The following is an 18666-nucleotide window of genomic DNA, read 5'->3' on the forward strand; positions in this document are numbered from 1 at the left end:
TTTTTTACTGTTTTCCCAGGACTGAAATTAACCGAGTACATGCAAGATACATTTTATTTTTCCATAAAACAGACCTGATGATTTAGAAAATGTCTAGATAATAGGCCCACAGAAAGTAAAGGAGTTTAATGTTCAAGACCACTTAGAAGCAGTGTGTACAAGTTAAGTGCTCTGTCTCTAGTGTATATTAAATTATCTCTGATACCTATTACAGTGACCATAGCTGAATATGCCTATGGAAATTCAGCTCCTAGATTAAAAAAAAAAAAATACATTTTTACAGATGAATGCATTTGCTATAACCCCTTAATTTAGAAGAAACCTTCAATTTAATAACTCAAAGGGGAGAACTTGTGCTATGTGCTTTCTTCAGGTTGTTCTCATCACTAGCATAACTCACCCGCTACAGCAAAGACCAAGCCTTACCCTTTATCCACCACGTGTATTGACAGATCATGAGCTGTCCAAAAAGGATGAAAGATAAATACAGTTGAGAAGATTAGCAGTCAATGAAGGTGGTGGCATGCATTTATGTACCTTTGACGTTATGTGATCTGATGTTATGTATGTTGAAACTATCTGATATATATAAAATTTATTTATATTCTAAGTTATTTTCTTAATTATAAAAGGCTTCCTAGAAATGCTGTAAGCCTGTACTTCCCAACCCCCCCCTCCAATAAAGTATTCTTATACATTTGGTATTCCAGGTAATGGTTTGTAGTTCTGTTTCGGTAACACTTTACTTTTTTAGTTGTGTATCATGCTTATTCATTTTAGCAGGCTGTAATAATTAATTCAAGAGCAGACTTACCGTAACATTGTGATTTCTAGTCTTACAAGTGAAAGCTAATTGCAGAAGCATAGCAAAATAAAATGAAAGGTGACACATAATGCCATTTTCTTGCAAAAGAATGACAAAAGGCTAAGTGGAGGAAGCAGCCATTAGTTAAACACATCTAGCTGTTGCCACGGAAATTACTAACAAATTACAGCAGAATTGTTTAAAGAAAAAAAGCTAGATGAAATCAATTTAATGTGCTGCAGCTGCAGCCATTAGACTTGGAGAAAGTGGTAATTCATTTTTTTCTGTAGGAACAACTTACTCACTGGGTAATTGCCATCAATCACTCTTGATTGGGGAAAAAACCCTGGATAAGACTTCTGAAGGGTAGTCCTATAAACCTGCAAGTAAGAGTTTAGTTGGCCATTTGACTAAAATGGGCTGCGCTATTTTTCTTTGAGATGTTTGTGGAGTTTTTTCTTGCTCTTACTTTTCGCATGGTAACTTTAGGTAGGGTGTTAAAACTAGAATAGAGGACAAAACACGACATTATGACAACGTGTAAATCTGTGGCTCACCTTGTCTCCAAAGTACTGTGTAGCATTCTGTCCCCCTCATCTGAAGGATTCAACAGACCTAGAAAAGGATCCTATACAGGCAAAGCTGATGATCAAAGGTAAGATGAGTAACTGTTTAAGCTACTGTCTCTCTTCTAGATTTAATGTGTGCATTGAATGCTATGGAGGTCTATTTTATAATTTGTTATAATTATTCATAATTATAATTATTTATAATTATGCGCTGTATTGAAAGGCTGGATGGAGGCAGGCTGTTCACCATCTTGCCTAATGTAAGAACTAGGAGTAAACGTGTGAAGCTGGAAAGCAGCTTAAGAAAAAACAAAAGTGGTGGTTCTTAATGTGGTGGGGATTAGATCTGTGGAACTCCTCTACTGAAAAAAGTGGGTGCCAGAAGTTTATTTATATGGACAAGTTCACAGATGAGAAAGCCACTCAAAGCTGTTGTATATAGAGGAACTTGCATATGGCCTTGGAAGTGCTTTAAATTGAAAATAGAGGCTGGAAGAGTATTAGGGGAGGAAGGGTCATCTACGCTGGAAGGGTATTAGGGGAGGAAGCGTTTATCTAGTTCTCGTATTTTCCTGGGCATTGCTTATGGGCACTTGTGGAGTAGGATTCTGGGTGAGATGGACCTCGGTCTGCCCCAGTAGAGCCATTCTTAGGTGCATGCACAATTGTGTTGCTATTCTTAGATGGGTGACTTTCAGATTCAGTTGCTATTAAGGTGTCAGCAAGGATAAAGGAGTTTAAGGATTGAGTGGGCTGGTTTTTTTGTCTACTAAGAATGATTTAAAAGGAATTTGTTTCTAAGTAGGGAATGCAATTTTGTTATAGACAGCTACAACATACTAACTATAATCGAATAAATATAAGCAAGCTTGCTGCTGAAAGATTTTTATACAGATTAGAGCTGCAGGACTTAAAAGATAACTGTTAACAGAAAGACTGAATAGATATTGACAGTAGCCCTAGTTCAGCAGTCTTACTGACACAAAAAAGCAATGCCTTTATTACTGTTCATCAAAGACCCCATAGATAGAGGAAAGAACTCATAATAGAATTATGCCCAATTTTGAAAGTCATTAAAAGGATAAAGTGCACACTTCATTCAGAAAGGACACAAGCCTTGGTGTTCAACCAAAATACAATCTATCAGTAACATTTTATACCTAGTTAATTTCATATTACGGTTTCTCCTTCAGTGCTTAAGAGCAGTACTTGGACACCCAGTTACAGACAGAAAGGCATGCAAACTTAATCAAGTCTTTACTGAATGTTGAGTTTAAGTCAAGGACCCACAAGCAACTTCAACAAATATTATGCTGCTTTATAGCATAGGTCAAAGGAAAATTTACCAGAGCTAACAGGAGGCCAAAGAAAGCCCACTAAGAGACAGATATGTAAGACTAACCCTACAGAGGATGAAGTCATTGTGGAATTAAAAGCCTTTTATTAGATTTTTACAAAATAACCTGTAAAAAAAAGAATATTCACCTCATATCAGATATATGAAATATATAAACTTACACATTCCTACCCGCTACCTCACAGATTCGTAGTTTGTCCATTACTTCCTTCAAAGAGAAAGAACACCTCCATTTCTATGCCAAAAAACAGATGAAGGCTCACCTGATTTTTATTTCTCTGCTGACTTCAATCCTAAAAAGCAGACGGTGCGACAACAGTAGCTTCACAGAGGTTATGGTTTCCTGCCACACTTTCTCTAGCAGCAAAGTCTCTTTATGAAGTTTGTCCCCCCACAGTTATCCTTGTCTCACTCTTGGGAGGTATTTTGCTTTCCTCTTTTTAAAGCCAAGATGATTTTGTTGTTTCTATTCAATGAGTAGTCCCACTAAATCAGTACAGCTGAGGGGCAAATGATCTCCAGCAGAGTAAGGGCTGAGGAACTTCACACCATCTGGAAAGTCATAATTGGGAACTGCATTTTCAGACTTTGTCATCTATTTACATTATCAACAGTTCTTATTTTGTTAGCCCAATGCATTCTACTGAATCATGCTGATGCAGTTCGGAGACCATAGAAAAACCTTCACGGAACCAGAACACTTTTATTACCGTGTTTAGACAAGTAACTATCATGTATCATTCAAAATTGTTCTCAAAATTAAAATTTAGATTTAGCTTATCAATGTGATCAATTGAATCTTAGTAAACAATACAATTATGCACAGTTATCTTCCATTAAGAAATACTGTAAAATATATACAAATATTGTTTCAGGCAAATGTCCTTTTTGCAAGTGCACAAGTTGCATTTCTGAACTTCAGCACTGAGTCCCATCAAGTGTACACACAGCTCTCGCCATAGTGTTCTGTGAAACCTATCTTAATTACAGTTTACTTACCTTTCATTCTGAAAAAAATCACAAAGGTACAAGATTTATATACATAAAGGCACAGCAATTCTGTTGAAACTAGCTATGTTACAGTACAATTGAGTTCAATCAGTGCCTTTCATGCGACAAAGTTCACTAACAAATTTAAATCCTCTTCCATTAAAATTAACTGCACAAGGACAGTATCCTTCCCTTTCAGTAAAAAGAATAACCAGCTATTATTTAATCAACTCAAAAGGTACTATAGGAACTTGAAAGAAATACATAAAATTCTTTTTCTTTCTGCCTAAATTTGCTAGACGGTCAAGCCTATTTCTCATCAAAAGAAAATAGTTTCCAACTAAGAGCAAAGGTAAAGTTTCATTTGTGCTAAGATGACAGACTAAGAATTTTTCTATGGCAATAGTTTTATAAAAATTATATATATTGTAAAGGTGCTGTCCTAGGAGGCATCACCACCAGCCACTGAATAGCCAATTCTAAAGACAGATAAGCAACAGAGATAGAAGAAAACTTTGAATTCAGAGGACAGATTCAGATCAGGTATAAATTAATTTATCACTAGAACTACATCCCTGGTTGGTCCAGTGCTCAAAAAAGACTGCATACAATGGACACAACAAGTGTACTTCTCCCTGTGAATGGATTCAAAGTATTCTCCCTGTCTCCTTCCCCCAGTACCAACTTCAAGTTGTCATTTCTGAAGCTTCAGAGTTTTCCTAGACATCAGTTGCATTGAAAGAGTATTTGCACTTTTTACATCTGTCTGCAGCTGAATAATTAGAAGGCAGACTGTATATTGCCATCAAGCTAATCAACTCCTAAAGCTTTGAGCTGTCGTTCAATCTCTTCATCTGATATGGTAGCAGCTTTTGATGTTGATGCAGATGGTAAGCCTCTGGCAGCTGATGGAGCTCTGGCCATCTAGAAGAAGACAGAAGTTTTCTTCAGTCAAAATAATACATGTTATGACAAGCTGACTTCTAGAATAGGGCTGTAAAATAAAGGCTGCTAGAATAAACTATTTAAAAAAAGGCAATGAAGGGGAAGAAGCACATGAACTAGGTAAAAATAGCCGTACCTTTCCAGAGATTTCAATTCCTATCTCATCAAGCACTTGGTTAACAATATCCTGGCTTTCTTCCTCTTCATCAGAAGTATCAAAAATATCATCCAGAGTATCATTAACTTAAAAGAAAAAAAAAAAAATCCACACCACATTAAGCCAAAAGATTTCGGAAATAGCTTAGTAGCATCTTTCTATCCTCCCAGAATGTAGTAGTAATACCAATGTGTAAGATACCAACAGAAAGCAGCTGTATATCGGAGAGGCTTTCTTAACCTCTGCCTTGCAAAGCCTGTGAGCACAGCTAGAGCAACAACAGGGTAAGGCACGACTGCTTTTATAAAAATGTTTGGTTTCACCAAAATAGTTCAGTTGCTCTATTTCCCACCCTACTTCCCACCCTACTAGACTTGAACGTTTCTTAAAAACATCTTCTACAGTTCCATAAAAATCCCTTTCCTCTCCCTCCTCCAAATAAGTTGCAAAATTGTTAATTAGTCAGCTAATTTCTGAATTGCAACAATACGCGTCCAGTCCCAGAAGGAAAAAAAGCACATGCAGAACTGTCAGCTAAAGAAAGGGCAATTTTTCAAGTCCCCCTACCGGTTATACCAACAAGGTTTTGAACTAGTCTGAAATCCCCTTCCCTTCCAGTATGTTCTTTCTAGAAGTATAATGGGTTTTTTGCATGAAGATGAGAAGAAATGGATTTAGGTATCTAGAGCTACTTATAAGCCTAAGGCAGCCACCCTGCTCAGACATGCGTTGTTTTTTTTGCTCTTCATTTTTGCTGTCAATCTCATGAATTGTAGAAATAAAATCTCAAACACCAGTATTTCTAGACTCGTTCTACCCCTTTAAGAGCACTGTGGGCTGCAGCTAGCTGTTCCCTGAAGTGCAGAACTTACTCATTTCTTCCGTCATTTCCATCTTCATGTTTTCCTTCTGGAAATTCTGCATAGTTTGTAGTGTCTTTTGTGGGTCCATTTTCTTATTAACTGCTTGCATTGTCTATTAATATTGAAAAAACCCTTAATCATACAATGAGACATTAGTAAAGGCCAATATATACATTAAGAAGGAATAAGACTTTTCTAATAAAAAAACCTTCAGTCCAAATTTCACTTTCCTTGTCTCTTTACATCCCATGAGAACTGTAGATACACAACAGATCAATAGTACAGTCTGCACCTAGTAAGAAATATTGCTATCTACTACCCTAATGATACGCTTTTAAATGTATGCGTCTTTCTTGTACCACAACCCTTCTCCTGGCCTTATATTAGGAAAAATCTGCCTGATCTAAATCAAAAGAATAGGACAGTATTTCCTAACTTGCAGGCTATACACTTTAAAGAGGTAAATGGCTGCAGGTTTTTTATTCAGTAAGGAACATTTATTTGAACCACCACTAGAGGACAGGCATTAAATTGCAATTGTTTATGTTATAATTTAATGGAAAAATTACTTTTCTCTGAAAAGCAAATATCGAAGTGTTCAGGAAGTACATATTAGCTTAGGGTCAATCTTTGTGAAGCGCAGAGATCTTTCTGTGACAGTGTAATAAACTTCACCTGTTTTACTACAAGTATGCAGCACTGCCTTTGCAGGCACCAGTATTTAGCATTTTCTTCTTTCCTAAGAAGCTACTGTATCTCCCATGGATCGTCAAAACCTAAATATAGACATGAGCAAAAAGTCTAATCATCTTTGAGAAGATAAAAGAGTTGGTTAATTAAAAGGAATGCTATCAAGCTACTACAGCCGCTACTGGCTTTGTAGAAGCTCTTCTGCTTTCGTGTCTGAGTTTGTTTAAAGTGATAATGTATTATGCTTCTAATGTTACTTGAATTTCAAAAAGTGTGTTCATAGTCACATTATTTGAATTCAAAAAGTTTTTCTGGACTTAGAGGGTGTTGGTTCTTTAGAATTCTTCTACAAGAGTTATAGATGGAGATCAAAAATATTTGCACTAAACTGATATAAAGTTTACGTATCTTCAGAAAATAAAGGTCAGGTGCATGACTAAAAGAAACAGGTAAGTATTAACTGGACTTTACTATGTCCAAAATTAGTGCCATATATGCTAAAAAGTATATAGAAAATATTTTGAAAGCTTTGCATTTATGTATTTGTCTTGCTTGTTGAGACAACTGATTCCATATATTTTTCACTGATGGTTGTATGAGATTAAGAATAGTTCATAAGCTTCAAAATGAATGACTGAATACTTTTCCTTTATAAGCTTCCCCTGTTGATAAGGCAAAACACTCACTTCAAAACTGACCAAAAGAATTTAACACCTTCCTCTCCAATAATGTTACACAAATAGTCCATAGTAGAAGTACCTGCTGTGTTTCAAAAAACATCACTTTTCTGGATGCTGGTTAATTTTTTTTTTTTTTAGTATTTTTGGTTTTTGTACTGACTTAACCTTCATAATTAGTCTAACAACACTTTGGTTTTGAGAAATTTAATTCATGCCGTCTCATAGATAAAAACAAGTCAACCATGTAATAATTAAAAAGCAAGACCAACTTGCTCACATGCAACACTGTTGTAGGAATACTGAGTAAGCTGTTTAACTTGATCGGTTGTGCAGTCAGACAAGCCCCCCCTGTGTCAGTTAGTCATGGAGGATGGAAAGTTTGCTACAGAGCCACAACTTTGTATCGCTGAACAGCTGATACCTGCCAACATGCTGCTTCTAAAAGATATCTGACAGCAAAACCTTAGCAGTAGTTACTTTCTGCACTAAGTTGTGTTGCATTACTGTCTTTAACTGGCACGTAACTGGATTTAACTTGGACTGTGATAAAAGCACAAGTGGTCTACAATGATGTGAGCTAATTCTGTTTCCTACACCTCAAACTGAACAATCCTCCTTGCAAAAAGCAAACTCCCTATTTATCAATTCAGGGAAATAGGGGAAGTTCACAACTGACTCGGATAAATTAAGATTTTTCAGACTCTCTTATGAGATGAGATTTGCTAGAAAACTTAATGCAATACCGTTTCCTTAGAGCACAAAGAGCGAGAACTCCAGATTAGATTTCCTTAGGAACTTAAAATCCAAATCAATAACCTACTTTTTGTGCAAGCCATAAAGCTACTGTGACACAGTGCCTTGGTTTCTAGACAAAGCATGCCCTACTTTTTCCCAATAAAAACTGCTTGTGACAAGACATACAGGCAAGACACTGTAGCGGCATGGTTTGGGTTTTTTTGATGTGCTAAAAGAGTTCTTCCACTGGCATTAGAGTTTATTTTTACCATGCAACCATTTGACAGATGTCTAGCCTAAGAAAATACGCTTAGTTAGGTGCTAACTGGCTGGATTGACTAGACAAAAACTTCATAATATGAATCAAATTACATTTCCTTACTGTATCCTCAACACCATTTGGGGTATTAAGCAATAAGTTTTATCCCTTCAATTATCTTTCTTACACAAAACAACACAACTTAACTCTTGCAACCATATGCTGCATTTTAATGTAAAAGAACATCTTGTAACGCCTTACTTTTGCTGTAGTTGACATAGCTCCTGCCATCTTCATCTGAGAGTTCATGACCTTTGTTTGAGTCGACATAGAAGTGACTTTAGAGCTAACAGCGTACGTTCGATTTTTCTGCTTCCGCAGTTGTACAAGCTGTTTTGCTAGCACTTTACAGGCTTCTTTGTTACCAGTCTTAGCCATTTTCTTTATTTCCAGTTCCTGTTAAAAAAAGATATAAGATTAATTCTACAGAATTTTCATTCAAATAAAGACTATAATTAAGCCTTAACACCAATAATTAAATTCCAAAAGTTAACTATCCTCTTGATTTTCTTTTTAAGACATTTGAAGTTATATAGATAGTCTTCCTTGCTTTTCTACCAAGGTTGTCTAGTAGAATAAATACAGTGCTGTTATGATTTGACCAGAAGAAAAAAACACAACAAAACTGAATTATAGTATGGTAGCACACAGTTCCCCAAAAGGCTTCAAATTCTGCATAACATCACATTCACTTATATGTGCACATCCAATTCCGTATCTGGATAAGGAGTAACACTTCAAAAAAACAAACCTCAACAGTGAAGAAGTTATTATGGCCAGCCAACTATTAGTGCCACGACTCTAATTATCTTTGATTTCTTGCATTTACGGGCAATCAAGCCACATTGCCCATGGAAGAAATGGGGAGTTCATAGGTTCTTTTTAACACCTTTTCAGCATTGAGAGATTCTCATAACCTTTTTGGGGAAGAAGTAGATAAAGTTAGATGAGCAATAATTACAGGCTGCTTGCCCACATAATTTAGCTGGACTTAACTTAGCACATAATAAAAGTGGTATAATTTGTCTACAACAACATGTGCTTAAACCTTAAGACAGACACTTCTGGCTTACAAAAAAAACCCCAAACCCCAATCTATCAATTCAAGGAGAAATAGCAAGCTATTTAGCTCACAGGTACCAGAAAAAGGTTTGGCACAAACAGTCTTGTCAGCTGGGATTTTTCAAAGTATGCCTTCTGATTTATGACTTGGTAATGTAAACTTTTCAACTAATTTTTCCTTTTTAGCCTTTTTAAGGAAGGCTTGCCATAGTATCTCAATTCTTTGTATATGTCCACTGTCTCCCACAGCATTCTCACTGTCTGCCACAGCATTCTCCTAGAGAAGCTGGCAGCTCATGGCTTAGAGAGGTGCACTCTTCGCTGGGTAAAAAACTGGCTGGAGGGCCGAGCCCAGAGAGTTGTGGTGAACGGAGTTAAATCCAGTTGGCGGCCGGTCACGAGCGGGGTTCCCCAGGGCTCAGTTTTGGGGCCGGTCCTGTTCAATACATTTATCAATGACCTGGACGAGGGGATCGAGTGCTCCCTCAGTAAGTTTGCAGATGACACCAAGTTGGGCGGGAGTGTTGATCTGCTGGAGGGTAGGAAGGCTCTGCAGAGGGACCTGGACAGGCTGAATCGATGGGCTGAAGCCAACTGTATGAGATTCAACAAGGCCAAGTGCCGGGTCCTGCACTTCGGCCACAACAACCCCGTGCAACGCCACAGGCTTGGGCAAGAGTGGTTGGAAAGCTGTCCGGTAAAAAAGGACCTGGGGGTGCTGGTTGACAGCCGGCTGAACATGAGCTGGCAGCGTGCCCAGGTGGCCAAGAAGGCCAACGGCATCCTGGCCTGTATCAGAAATAATGTGGCCAGCAGGAGTAGGGAGGTGATCGTGCCCCTGTACTCGGCACTGGTGAGGCCGCATCTCAAATACTGTGTTCAGTTTTGGGCCCCTCACTACCGGAAGGACATTGAGGTGCTGGAGCGTGTCCAGAGAAGGACAAGGAAGCTGGTGAAGGGTCTGGAACACAAGTCTTATGAGGAGCGGCTGAGGGAACTGGGACTGTTTCGTCTGGAAAAGAGAAGGCTGAGGGGAGACCTCATCGCTCTCCACAACTACCTGAAGGGAGGTTGTAGCGAGGTGGGTGTTGGTCTCTTCTGCCAAGTAACCAGCGATAGGATGAGAGGAAATGGCCTCAAGTTGCGCCAAGGGAGGTTTAGACTGGACATTAGGAGAAATTTCTTTACTGAAAGAGTGGTCAGGCCTTGGAACAGGCTGCCCAGGGAAGTGGTTGAGTCACCATCCCCAGAAGTATTTAAAAGACGTGTAGATGTGGTGCTTAGGGACATGGTTTACTGGCCATGGTGGTGTTGATTGATGGTTGGACTTGATGATTTTAGAGGTCTTTTCCAGCCTTAATGATTCTATGATTCTATGAGTACATTTTGATTTTTTCCATTAAGTAAATGCAGCCTTTAAAGACCAGCTTTCTCCTGTGACTCTTCAGGAGAATATACCTGCTACAGGAATACAGTTGCTTCATTTTATGTGCACTGGTAGTCCAGAAAACTGCACTTATAAGAAGATATGTTGCTCTGAAAAGGTAAATACTGGTCATCAGGATATGCAAAACAGTCATATTTAAAGACAAGTGTAAACTGACCCACTGCATTAGCTTTACTACTACTAAAGATCATGGTTAAGTTTACTATAGAGATGACACTGGCACAAGATCTTTTCTGTAAATCCATAATTTCTGAAAGGCTGAGTCATATATACTATTTTTAATCCAAGAAGGTACGTCTGTCTGGCAAATAAGGAGCATGAGACTGTTCAAACATTAGAGGCCTGAAATATATATAAAGCTGTCCTCTTTGTAAGGAGCTTACAGAGACCACAAAATAAATTTCTATAGCATGCCCAGAATATTATCTCCTTTTTTCATACACCAACTATTGTGAAGGATAGGAGGGATTAGTTTGCACACTAGCAAACACTAGTTTGCACCCTAGTTTTAACAGCAAACTTTCAAAAATAGGGATTTTCTCACCGAGATGAAATACCTAAATAGCATTTATAACCTGATTTTCAAAGCGAAATACAAACCCACACCAACCATTGCTAAATCACTGCTGATAATCCAGCTGCAGAAATCAAACCCTATATATAGAGATAATTTTATTCATCATTAAGAAGAATTTGGGTAAAGAGCTGCAATACACTATTTGCTTTTGAGAGGTTTGGGGCAAGCTTATTAAAGTCAATTATGTTCTTCTGGGGAAAAAAAAAAAATCAAAATTCATATAGTCATATGAGGTTACTGAACTGAAACAGAACTGTCTGCACACTTTAAGGTGTTTTTATACACAGAATTAATAGAACTAAGTTTTCTCAGAGTAGTACCTCATAGTTAAGGAAAAAAAGTCTTTCTGAAGAGAGTACATAACAAAATGTTCTGAGATTGACTAATAAGCCCTTGGTCCTTTTTCATCTGATCTGACTCTAAAAATTGATATTTATTGTCCATTGATTCTCTCATCCTAACAGCAAATTTTAACTTTTTCAAAGATATATTTCACTTCCTTCTTCTTCTTCTCCTCAGAAATCCAACATTTCTGAAACAATTTACTGTAGTAAGTAATCAAAACTTCAACCTGAGTATTCATGAAAATTAAGGTTATTTCCAAAGTCAGAATATTTCATACTGCAAAATGCCTTATCTATGAGTAACCTATTATATCCTACATGTTAAAGGATTCCAGAAACAATTTCTCTGACCTCTTTTAGTTTATTATTCCCAGCTCTTGGTATTCGTGTGACCTGCTGCCATGAAACAACACCCCAATAGCTACTGAAACAGTGGCTGGATTTGCATAGCTTTTCCCACAGTCTGAGCATGTCTTCATGCATCAAACCCCACCATCTGTCACATCCATTTATCCAATTATACTGCCACACAGGTGCAGCATCCATTCACTGAATACTTGATAGGTCACACACTAAATTTTAAATAGATTTTAATTTAGGCAGATAGTTTTACTATTATTAGCTAGTTGTAGGGAAGTTTATATGAATGAAAATAACAACCCTATGGGGTATTCATGATACCCTATGGTTTTTCAAGCACTCTCTCCCACTGCAGAGTCATAGTAACATATGATAGCACTGACACTTCTTTTAGTTTTTCCACCACAAGACCACTGATTTACAAGCCTGTTAGAAAAAACCTTCAGAAGGATAGAGAATGCTAAGAATGGAAGGGAAAAATGAATGTGGTTATTTAATCTAAAAACATTGTTTCAGGCTTTCCCTATGTTAAAGACTGAGAATCACTTTTAGATAGGGGAAGACAACTTTTTTAGTGCTCAATTATTATACACTGAGTTATATCTTCAGCACTTTGCAAGTTTTCTGTTATATCGAGGTCGTTTTTAAAAAGTAAAATAAAGTTCCCTGCTCTACTTACCAGTTGTTTTTCCTGTTTTTCGAGTGCTGCTCTATCTCTGGTTATAGCCCTCTGCGTACCTCTTAACTCTCGATTTTGCTCCTTTATTATATCTGGAAAGAAAATATTTATAGCTGGGAAAAGTTTTCAATACTACATAAACATCTTGTCTGCTAAGCACTCTGCAGATGTGCAGCATGTTTGACAGCCTGCTTTGTTCAGAATGAACTGTCAGCTATCAAAGAATTGTCAGCATTTCAAATATATGAAATATTAGCAAAATACAATTTTACATATACAACATGATTATGTTTCAGCAGCATAGGCCATATCGCGTAACAAGAAGGCTATTTTACCTAGTAGTTTCTTTGCACCATAACCATAGCAAGAGTCTCAACCAGACAGTAAGAGTTAGGTACACACGTTTTTCTCCAAGTTCAACCCTAACTCAGCAATAACATATTCACTGTGAGCCCACTGCTTTTCAACCAGCCAGGCCTAACTGCAACAGGTAGATCAGCTGAAGAAACCTTATATATGTGACCTTAGAGTAGTTAAGGAGTTCCCAAGTCCATTAAAATAGTGGAGATACTCTTAGATGCCAGTCTGGATCCTGCCCTTCTCCATCCTTATTCTGCTTCAACAGAGATTACAAATGTACCACATCTGTGCAGCCCAACTTCAAGTCAGACTATAAAGCAATAGTGTTCGAACTCTTTCAATTAGCAGATGTGTAAGAATATTAAGATATGAAAGTGGAGGCCTTTATAGCAAATTTAAGTTTCCTGACAACTGATGTAGCCAGCAGAAGCTTGAACACTGTCAGGTGAAACATATCATCCTTCATAGGAGTTTTGCCTACTGCACTATTTAAAAATTATTTATTGGTAACATCCACTTATTAAAGCAAGTTTTATTTACAATACAGGCATCAATCATGCTAGTTGCAATTAACTTTTGTTAGAATTTACAACATGTGCTTAGGTGTGATTCACCTGGGAAAAGTTAGAGAGGTCTGCATCTGACTCAGCATCCTCTGACCTTTATAGAGGAAAAAGTTAGTACTTTTAAGAAGACATTCATCTGCTCCTAATGTATGTGTCTACACAACATTAGATAAACTTTGGGTGGGAGTTTAAAAGGAGCAGACTGTCCCATAAAGTTTGTTTAGTGCTCTTTCTGCCAATCCACAGCAGTAACATCATGGCAGGGCACTGCTATTGTACTTACAAAGCTTGAAGCACGTGAAAATCAATACAAACAGGCAGAATTCCTAACAGAAATAAAGGCACGAAGGATAAATTCTAGAAACCGCAGCCACCCTTTTCATTTTTTAAGGCTTGCGAAAATTTTTCTACAAACAGAAAGAAGCATTCACGTTCTTCATTCCCACAATCAGAAATATTGTGAAACATCCATTGCTGAAAGTATTTCAACCTTAATAGGTTTGAGTCAGAAAAACCCTAAACCTTCAGCAGCATTTAAAGACAGCATATACACTACCTCCTCCCACCAATTATTTTTGGCCAAATAAATATACATTCATTCCAAACAAATTCTGTGAAAGAGAGACCTGTTTTTACAGTGCTACTACTGCTCCAAGATCTACACAAAAAGCATCTTCAGGAGATGTAGACTTTTCAATAGACAATAATGAAGAACTGAAAGATGACATGGAATACAACACTGCGTTCTTCACACCAGCAAAGCAGCAGTGAAAATCATTCTGAAAACAATGCTACAGGCAAGTAATTTTGAAGGTAGACAAACATATATTACTTGCACAGCTCCGCTTGCGAAAATGAAAGAAAAAGCTTAATAGCTACATAGAAGACTGTCTTTTCTAACTACAATAACTATTAAAAAAAAGAATCCCTTAGCGTAGAAGTAAGTTCAGGCAAGCTTGAGAAGTAGGAACTTTAAGACGATAAGAAGAAAGAACTGTACTTAAGTCAGGAAACAATAAGGGTGAGCACGATGCTTATTTCTGTTGTTTCTGTTCTCACATAGTGGCTCAAACTAAGGATAGCAATAAACCAAAACCAGCAACTATCTGCAGTCAGAGGCCCTTTCATTTGTTTTTTGCAACTGAAGGCCAAGATAAGAAGTTGGTTCTTGTTTCTCTGTGACAATTGACGCAAATTCCTAGCTTTACTCCAGCAGACAGCAGAAGGCAGGGTATTCCTGAGACAGCCTTTTGCCGATAGCCACTCCCGTGTGTCACGCCACCGCCTCGCACACCAGGGTAAGGAGGAAGCACCTCCATTCCTTAAAACAGGTTGGACAAGAGACACCCAGCAGGACTTGACCTGGCTCCCACAATCCACCTTGGTCATGGAAGCTTAGTGCCATCTCCCCCTTCCTCCCCTCTCAGGTGTTGCACCAAAAATGGGAAGAGACAAGTGGGAAACACACGTATTCCCCCTCGGTGACCCACGATTGGTTGATGCACAGCGTCATTTTTGGTGTGCCATTTTTGAACGAGGATCCACCTGATTTGACACAGGGCGCCCAACATGCCAGACAGCCAGCTCCGGGGCTCACCCACCCCCGGCCAGCCTCTGCCCCACAGCCACGCGTGGGCCACACCCATTTGGAGGGCTGACCGTCGCCCACAGGACTGCTGTCAGGTAAGCGATCTTTTTTGGCTTTACTCTGGAGAACGCAATTTCTGTATTAAGTTTAAGAGTTCCGCCAACAGACCGACTACAAAAACGTCAAGACCAACTTGTCTTAAGAGCCGCCTACAAAGCCAAGGGAGCAAGCGGTGGCGGCTCGGCGGCTGCTCCAGCGGCTCTCTGCGCAGCCGGGCAGCGGCTCCCCGCGCCTGCGGCCATGCTCGGCCGCCTTCCCCCCACGGCAGAAAGCTGGCTCCCGCAGACCAGCACCCGTCGCGTCTCTCTTCGTTCTCGGCTCCGGCAACTCTTCGCGGGCCTGTTTTGTTCCCTCGCTGCCAACGAGAGACGTTCCTCCTCCTCCCTCACCCACAGACCGGGATCACCAGGCCCGGCTCCCACCACACCTCACCCCGGCCCGGCCGCCCCACAGGGCCCGAGGCCCCGCGACCCCCCGCCTCGCTGTCCCAGGGGGCCGGCCCGTCCCGGGGACTCTCCCCACCGCCCCGCCTGGCCCGAGCGCCGCCGGTGAGTCACCCCGCGCGGGCTGTGGCCTCCTCCCCTCCCTACGAGTTCCCGCTCCGCCGGGACACAGGGCCCGAGGCCGCCCCGCAGGCGCCGCCACCACCCCCCGGGCTCCCGCTCCCCCCGGGCCCAGGCCGGGGGCAGCTCCCCGCCCGGGAGGGCAGCCCCCTCCCCCGGGCTGCGAGAGGGGCGGCGGGGCCCTCCCCCGGGCGCCGGCGGCCCCGCGCCCCACTCACCGTCTACAGTCTTCTTCTTGAAGAGCGAGGCCATGGCGGCAGCCAGACCCGGAGCCCCCCGCCGCTGCCGCCGCCTCCTCCTCAGCGGGCTCCCGCCGCCTCCTCAGGTGACCAGGAAGCGGCCGGGCCGCTCAGACCCGCCCGGCTCCGCCTCCCCGCCGGCGAGGGGCGGGACCGGGGCTGGGCCGGGACGGGCCCGCTGCGCTGTCCCCGCCTACTCCGCGGCGGCCGCTAAGCGTGCGGGGCCCGCGCCGCGCTCCCCGCCGGGGCCGCCGCAGCAGGGGGGCGGCGGGGGCGCTTCTCCCCCCGGGGGAGTCACTGCCCGGGGCGGGGCAGCGGCAGCGCCTCCCTGCCGGGTTTCTCTCCGCGCGTGGGTTTGGTCGCACCGGGCGGCGGAGAGGCGGGCCGGGGCCGTCCCGAGCGCCGGGATGACGGTGCGGCGGGAGGGGACGAGCCTGGGACACGACTCGGGGGGAGCGGCGGCGGTGTGCGGGCGGTCGCGGCTTCCCGCTCCGTGCCCCGCTAAGTGGTTTAGGTTTTTTTCGTGTATATCTAATTATTAATAATTAATTACATTCGGCGACGAGGTGCTCTTGGGGCTCAGTTCCCGCGCCGCCTCTCCCCGTGCAACTTCGCGCGTGGGCAGCTGGCGGGATTTGGGCTCAGCTCGTGCTCCGAAACACGCGTGGGGTTAGCGTCTGCCTACAGGGAGCGCCAGGCTGTAGCAGACGCCTGTCACTGAAGGAGGTGCGGGTTGAGCACGGCGCTCCAGCAGCCTTTGCAAGGACAACGTGGGGTTCTTGTTAAGGAGCTTCCCAGCTTTGAACCCTCATCCTTAGGCATGGCCATGCCTAGGGAATGGATCACACGTTAATTTTCCGAGATAAGCCTTTGTCCGAGGATCGCAAGATGCAAGAATGTGGAAAAAGTAATAACAATTTTCTTGGTTTTCAGGGTCTAATTACAATCCTTATTTTTTAATAAGGCAGTTTCTAATGTAGCTGTGGTTTCATCATTGGCAGTTACCCACGTACATATCGTGACCTCAGAAAATAGAAAATGAGCTATAGTAGAAAATACAGAGCTATTGGTTTGAATACTAGCTAGATATACCTTCACTTACTTTAAAGTGTTGCGGGGGTTATGTTAATTTGCAAGGAAAAACAAGTGTTTGTAATGTAGTAATGCATTTTGATAGCTAGATATAAATTTAACCTGGGGAAGAATTGTAAGTTTATGGTAGCAGTACCCTAATAAACCACACTTTTATAACCTTGCATGGAAAAACAATCTATTAGAATATTATAATAGCAGTGTAAAGAAATATGTGGACATAGGTAGGTACAAACTATGTATTTGGTGTCAGTATTTCTTGATTTTCTGAAAATTTTATGTTTTATGGCAAATAGCAAGTTTTCATTGTTTTTCACATGGCTTTCTAGTTATTTTTCACTGATTGTGCTAGACTGAAATCTAGATCATGTGTGATGACATAAATACTATGGAAGTTTAGCGATTCTCTATGAAATAAGTTTAATAAAATATACTTTGCAAGTTTATTCCTGTATGTCTGTACTGTCTGCTAGGTTAGATCAGTCAGAGATGAGTTAGTAAGCAAAACTGAAATCCTGGCTTTGAAAATGCACAGATGAAGGGGAGGAGAGCGCTTGTAATTCAGATTCAGTTCCCCACTTTCCTTGAGAGAGAGGCCAGGCGGCTTAACCATGGGGTACTCTTAAATTGTGCTAATTAGCTATGAGACCAGACAAGCATTTTTCCACAATATTTCTTCATGAATGTTTACTTGTGATGAGGTAAACAAAGATGTCTGTAATAGGCTTCATGACTGCAATAAATAAAGTATGGCTGAGCTATTGCTTGCCAAGACTGACTTTTTTGTGCTATAAGCCTGAATGCTGGGATGCTATCGTATACTTGATTTGAATTTTTTGGTAGCAGTGATAGGATAAGAGAAGCCCCTGAATTTATCTTTTAAAAGAATAATGCTTAAACTTCAGTGTTTCTTTTAGATTCTCAATGTCTTGTTTCAGGATCTGTTTGTAAATCAAAATGTAAAAAGAATATCGTAGTCCTTTATGCTATAGACAAACTTTAAAAATCAACCAGATGGAATAACTAACCTTTCTTTAGTGACTATATGCAAATATCAGTAGCAAACAAAAGCAGGGGCTGTGTATTTTCTGTTTCTTGGATATGGAGTAAAGTGGGAAACAAAAACTGGTTCAGAAGGATGCTACAATATCCTGTATTAATTTGAAATTGAGCACCTTCAAATCAAAGTATGAACAATGAATTTGGATAAGAAAAGCAGATTAATTGCAGGAAAGCCGGTCTGCATTCCTGAGTTGTACTTAGAAAAAGGTGGTGGTTGTTTTTAAATACGTATATAAGGTATTCTAGCATTGGTCCGTTGGAGTATTTAAGCATATTGTTAATCTAAACCAGATGACTATGTTCAGTCTGCTTAAAGCTAAACATGTTCAGGTGCTCAGATGAAACGGCTGCTATGAAGAGACCCTTGCAAATCAGCTCTTTCAGGTACTGTTCTTTAGAATAGTAGAGATAGTGGCGGATTTGCAAAAATACTTTTCTGATGCACTCGCAGGAGGAAAAGGAAAGGTGAGCTTTCAGGCATATAAGTCTTGAAGAAAGTCTCAAGGTTATGCTTTAAATCTTTTCAAGCTTTCTGGCTACATCAGCTGGTCTAATGA

General features: G+C 40.7%; 1 protein-coding gene across 1 annotated transcript; it reads right to left on the reverse strand.

Moving 5' to 3' along the window:
- Positions 1-2795: 2795 nt before the first annotated feature.
- Positions 2796-16097, reverse strand: CHMP2B (charged multivesicular body protein 2B). Its single transcript, XM_075170232.1, has 6 exons — positions 15935-16097; positions 12580-12671; positions 8312-8506; positions 5696-5798; positions 4803-4909; positions 2796-4645 (listed from the first exon to the last, which is right to left on the reverse strand). Exons 1-6 carry the CDS (start codon positions 15966-15968, stop codon positions 4532-4534), a joined length of 645 nt encoding a protein of 214 aa, XP_075026333.1. The 5' UTR covers positions 15969-16097; the 3' UTR covers positions 2796-4531.
- Positions 16098-18666: the final 2569 nt, after the last annotated feature.

Source organism: Calonectris borealis, chromosome 1, assembly GCF_964195595.1.
Source record: "Calonectris borealis chromosome 1, bCalBor7.hap1.2, whole genome shotgun sequence".
Classification (NCBI taxonomy): Eukaryota; Metazoa; Chordata; class Aves; order Procellariiformes; family Procellariidae; genus Calonectris; species Calonectris borealis.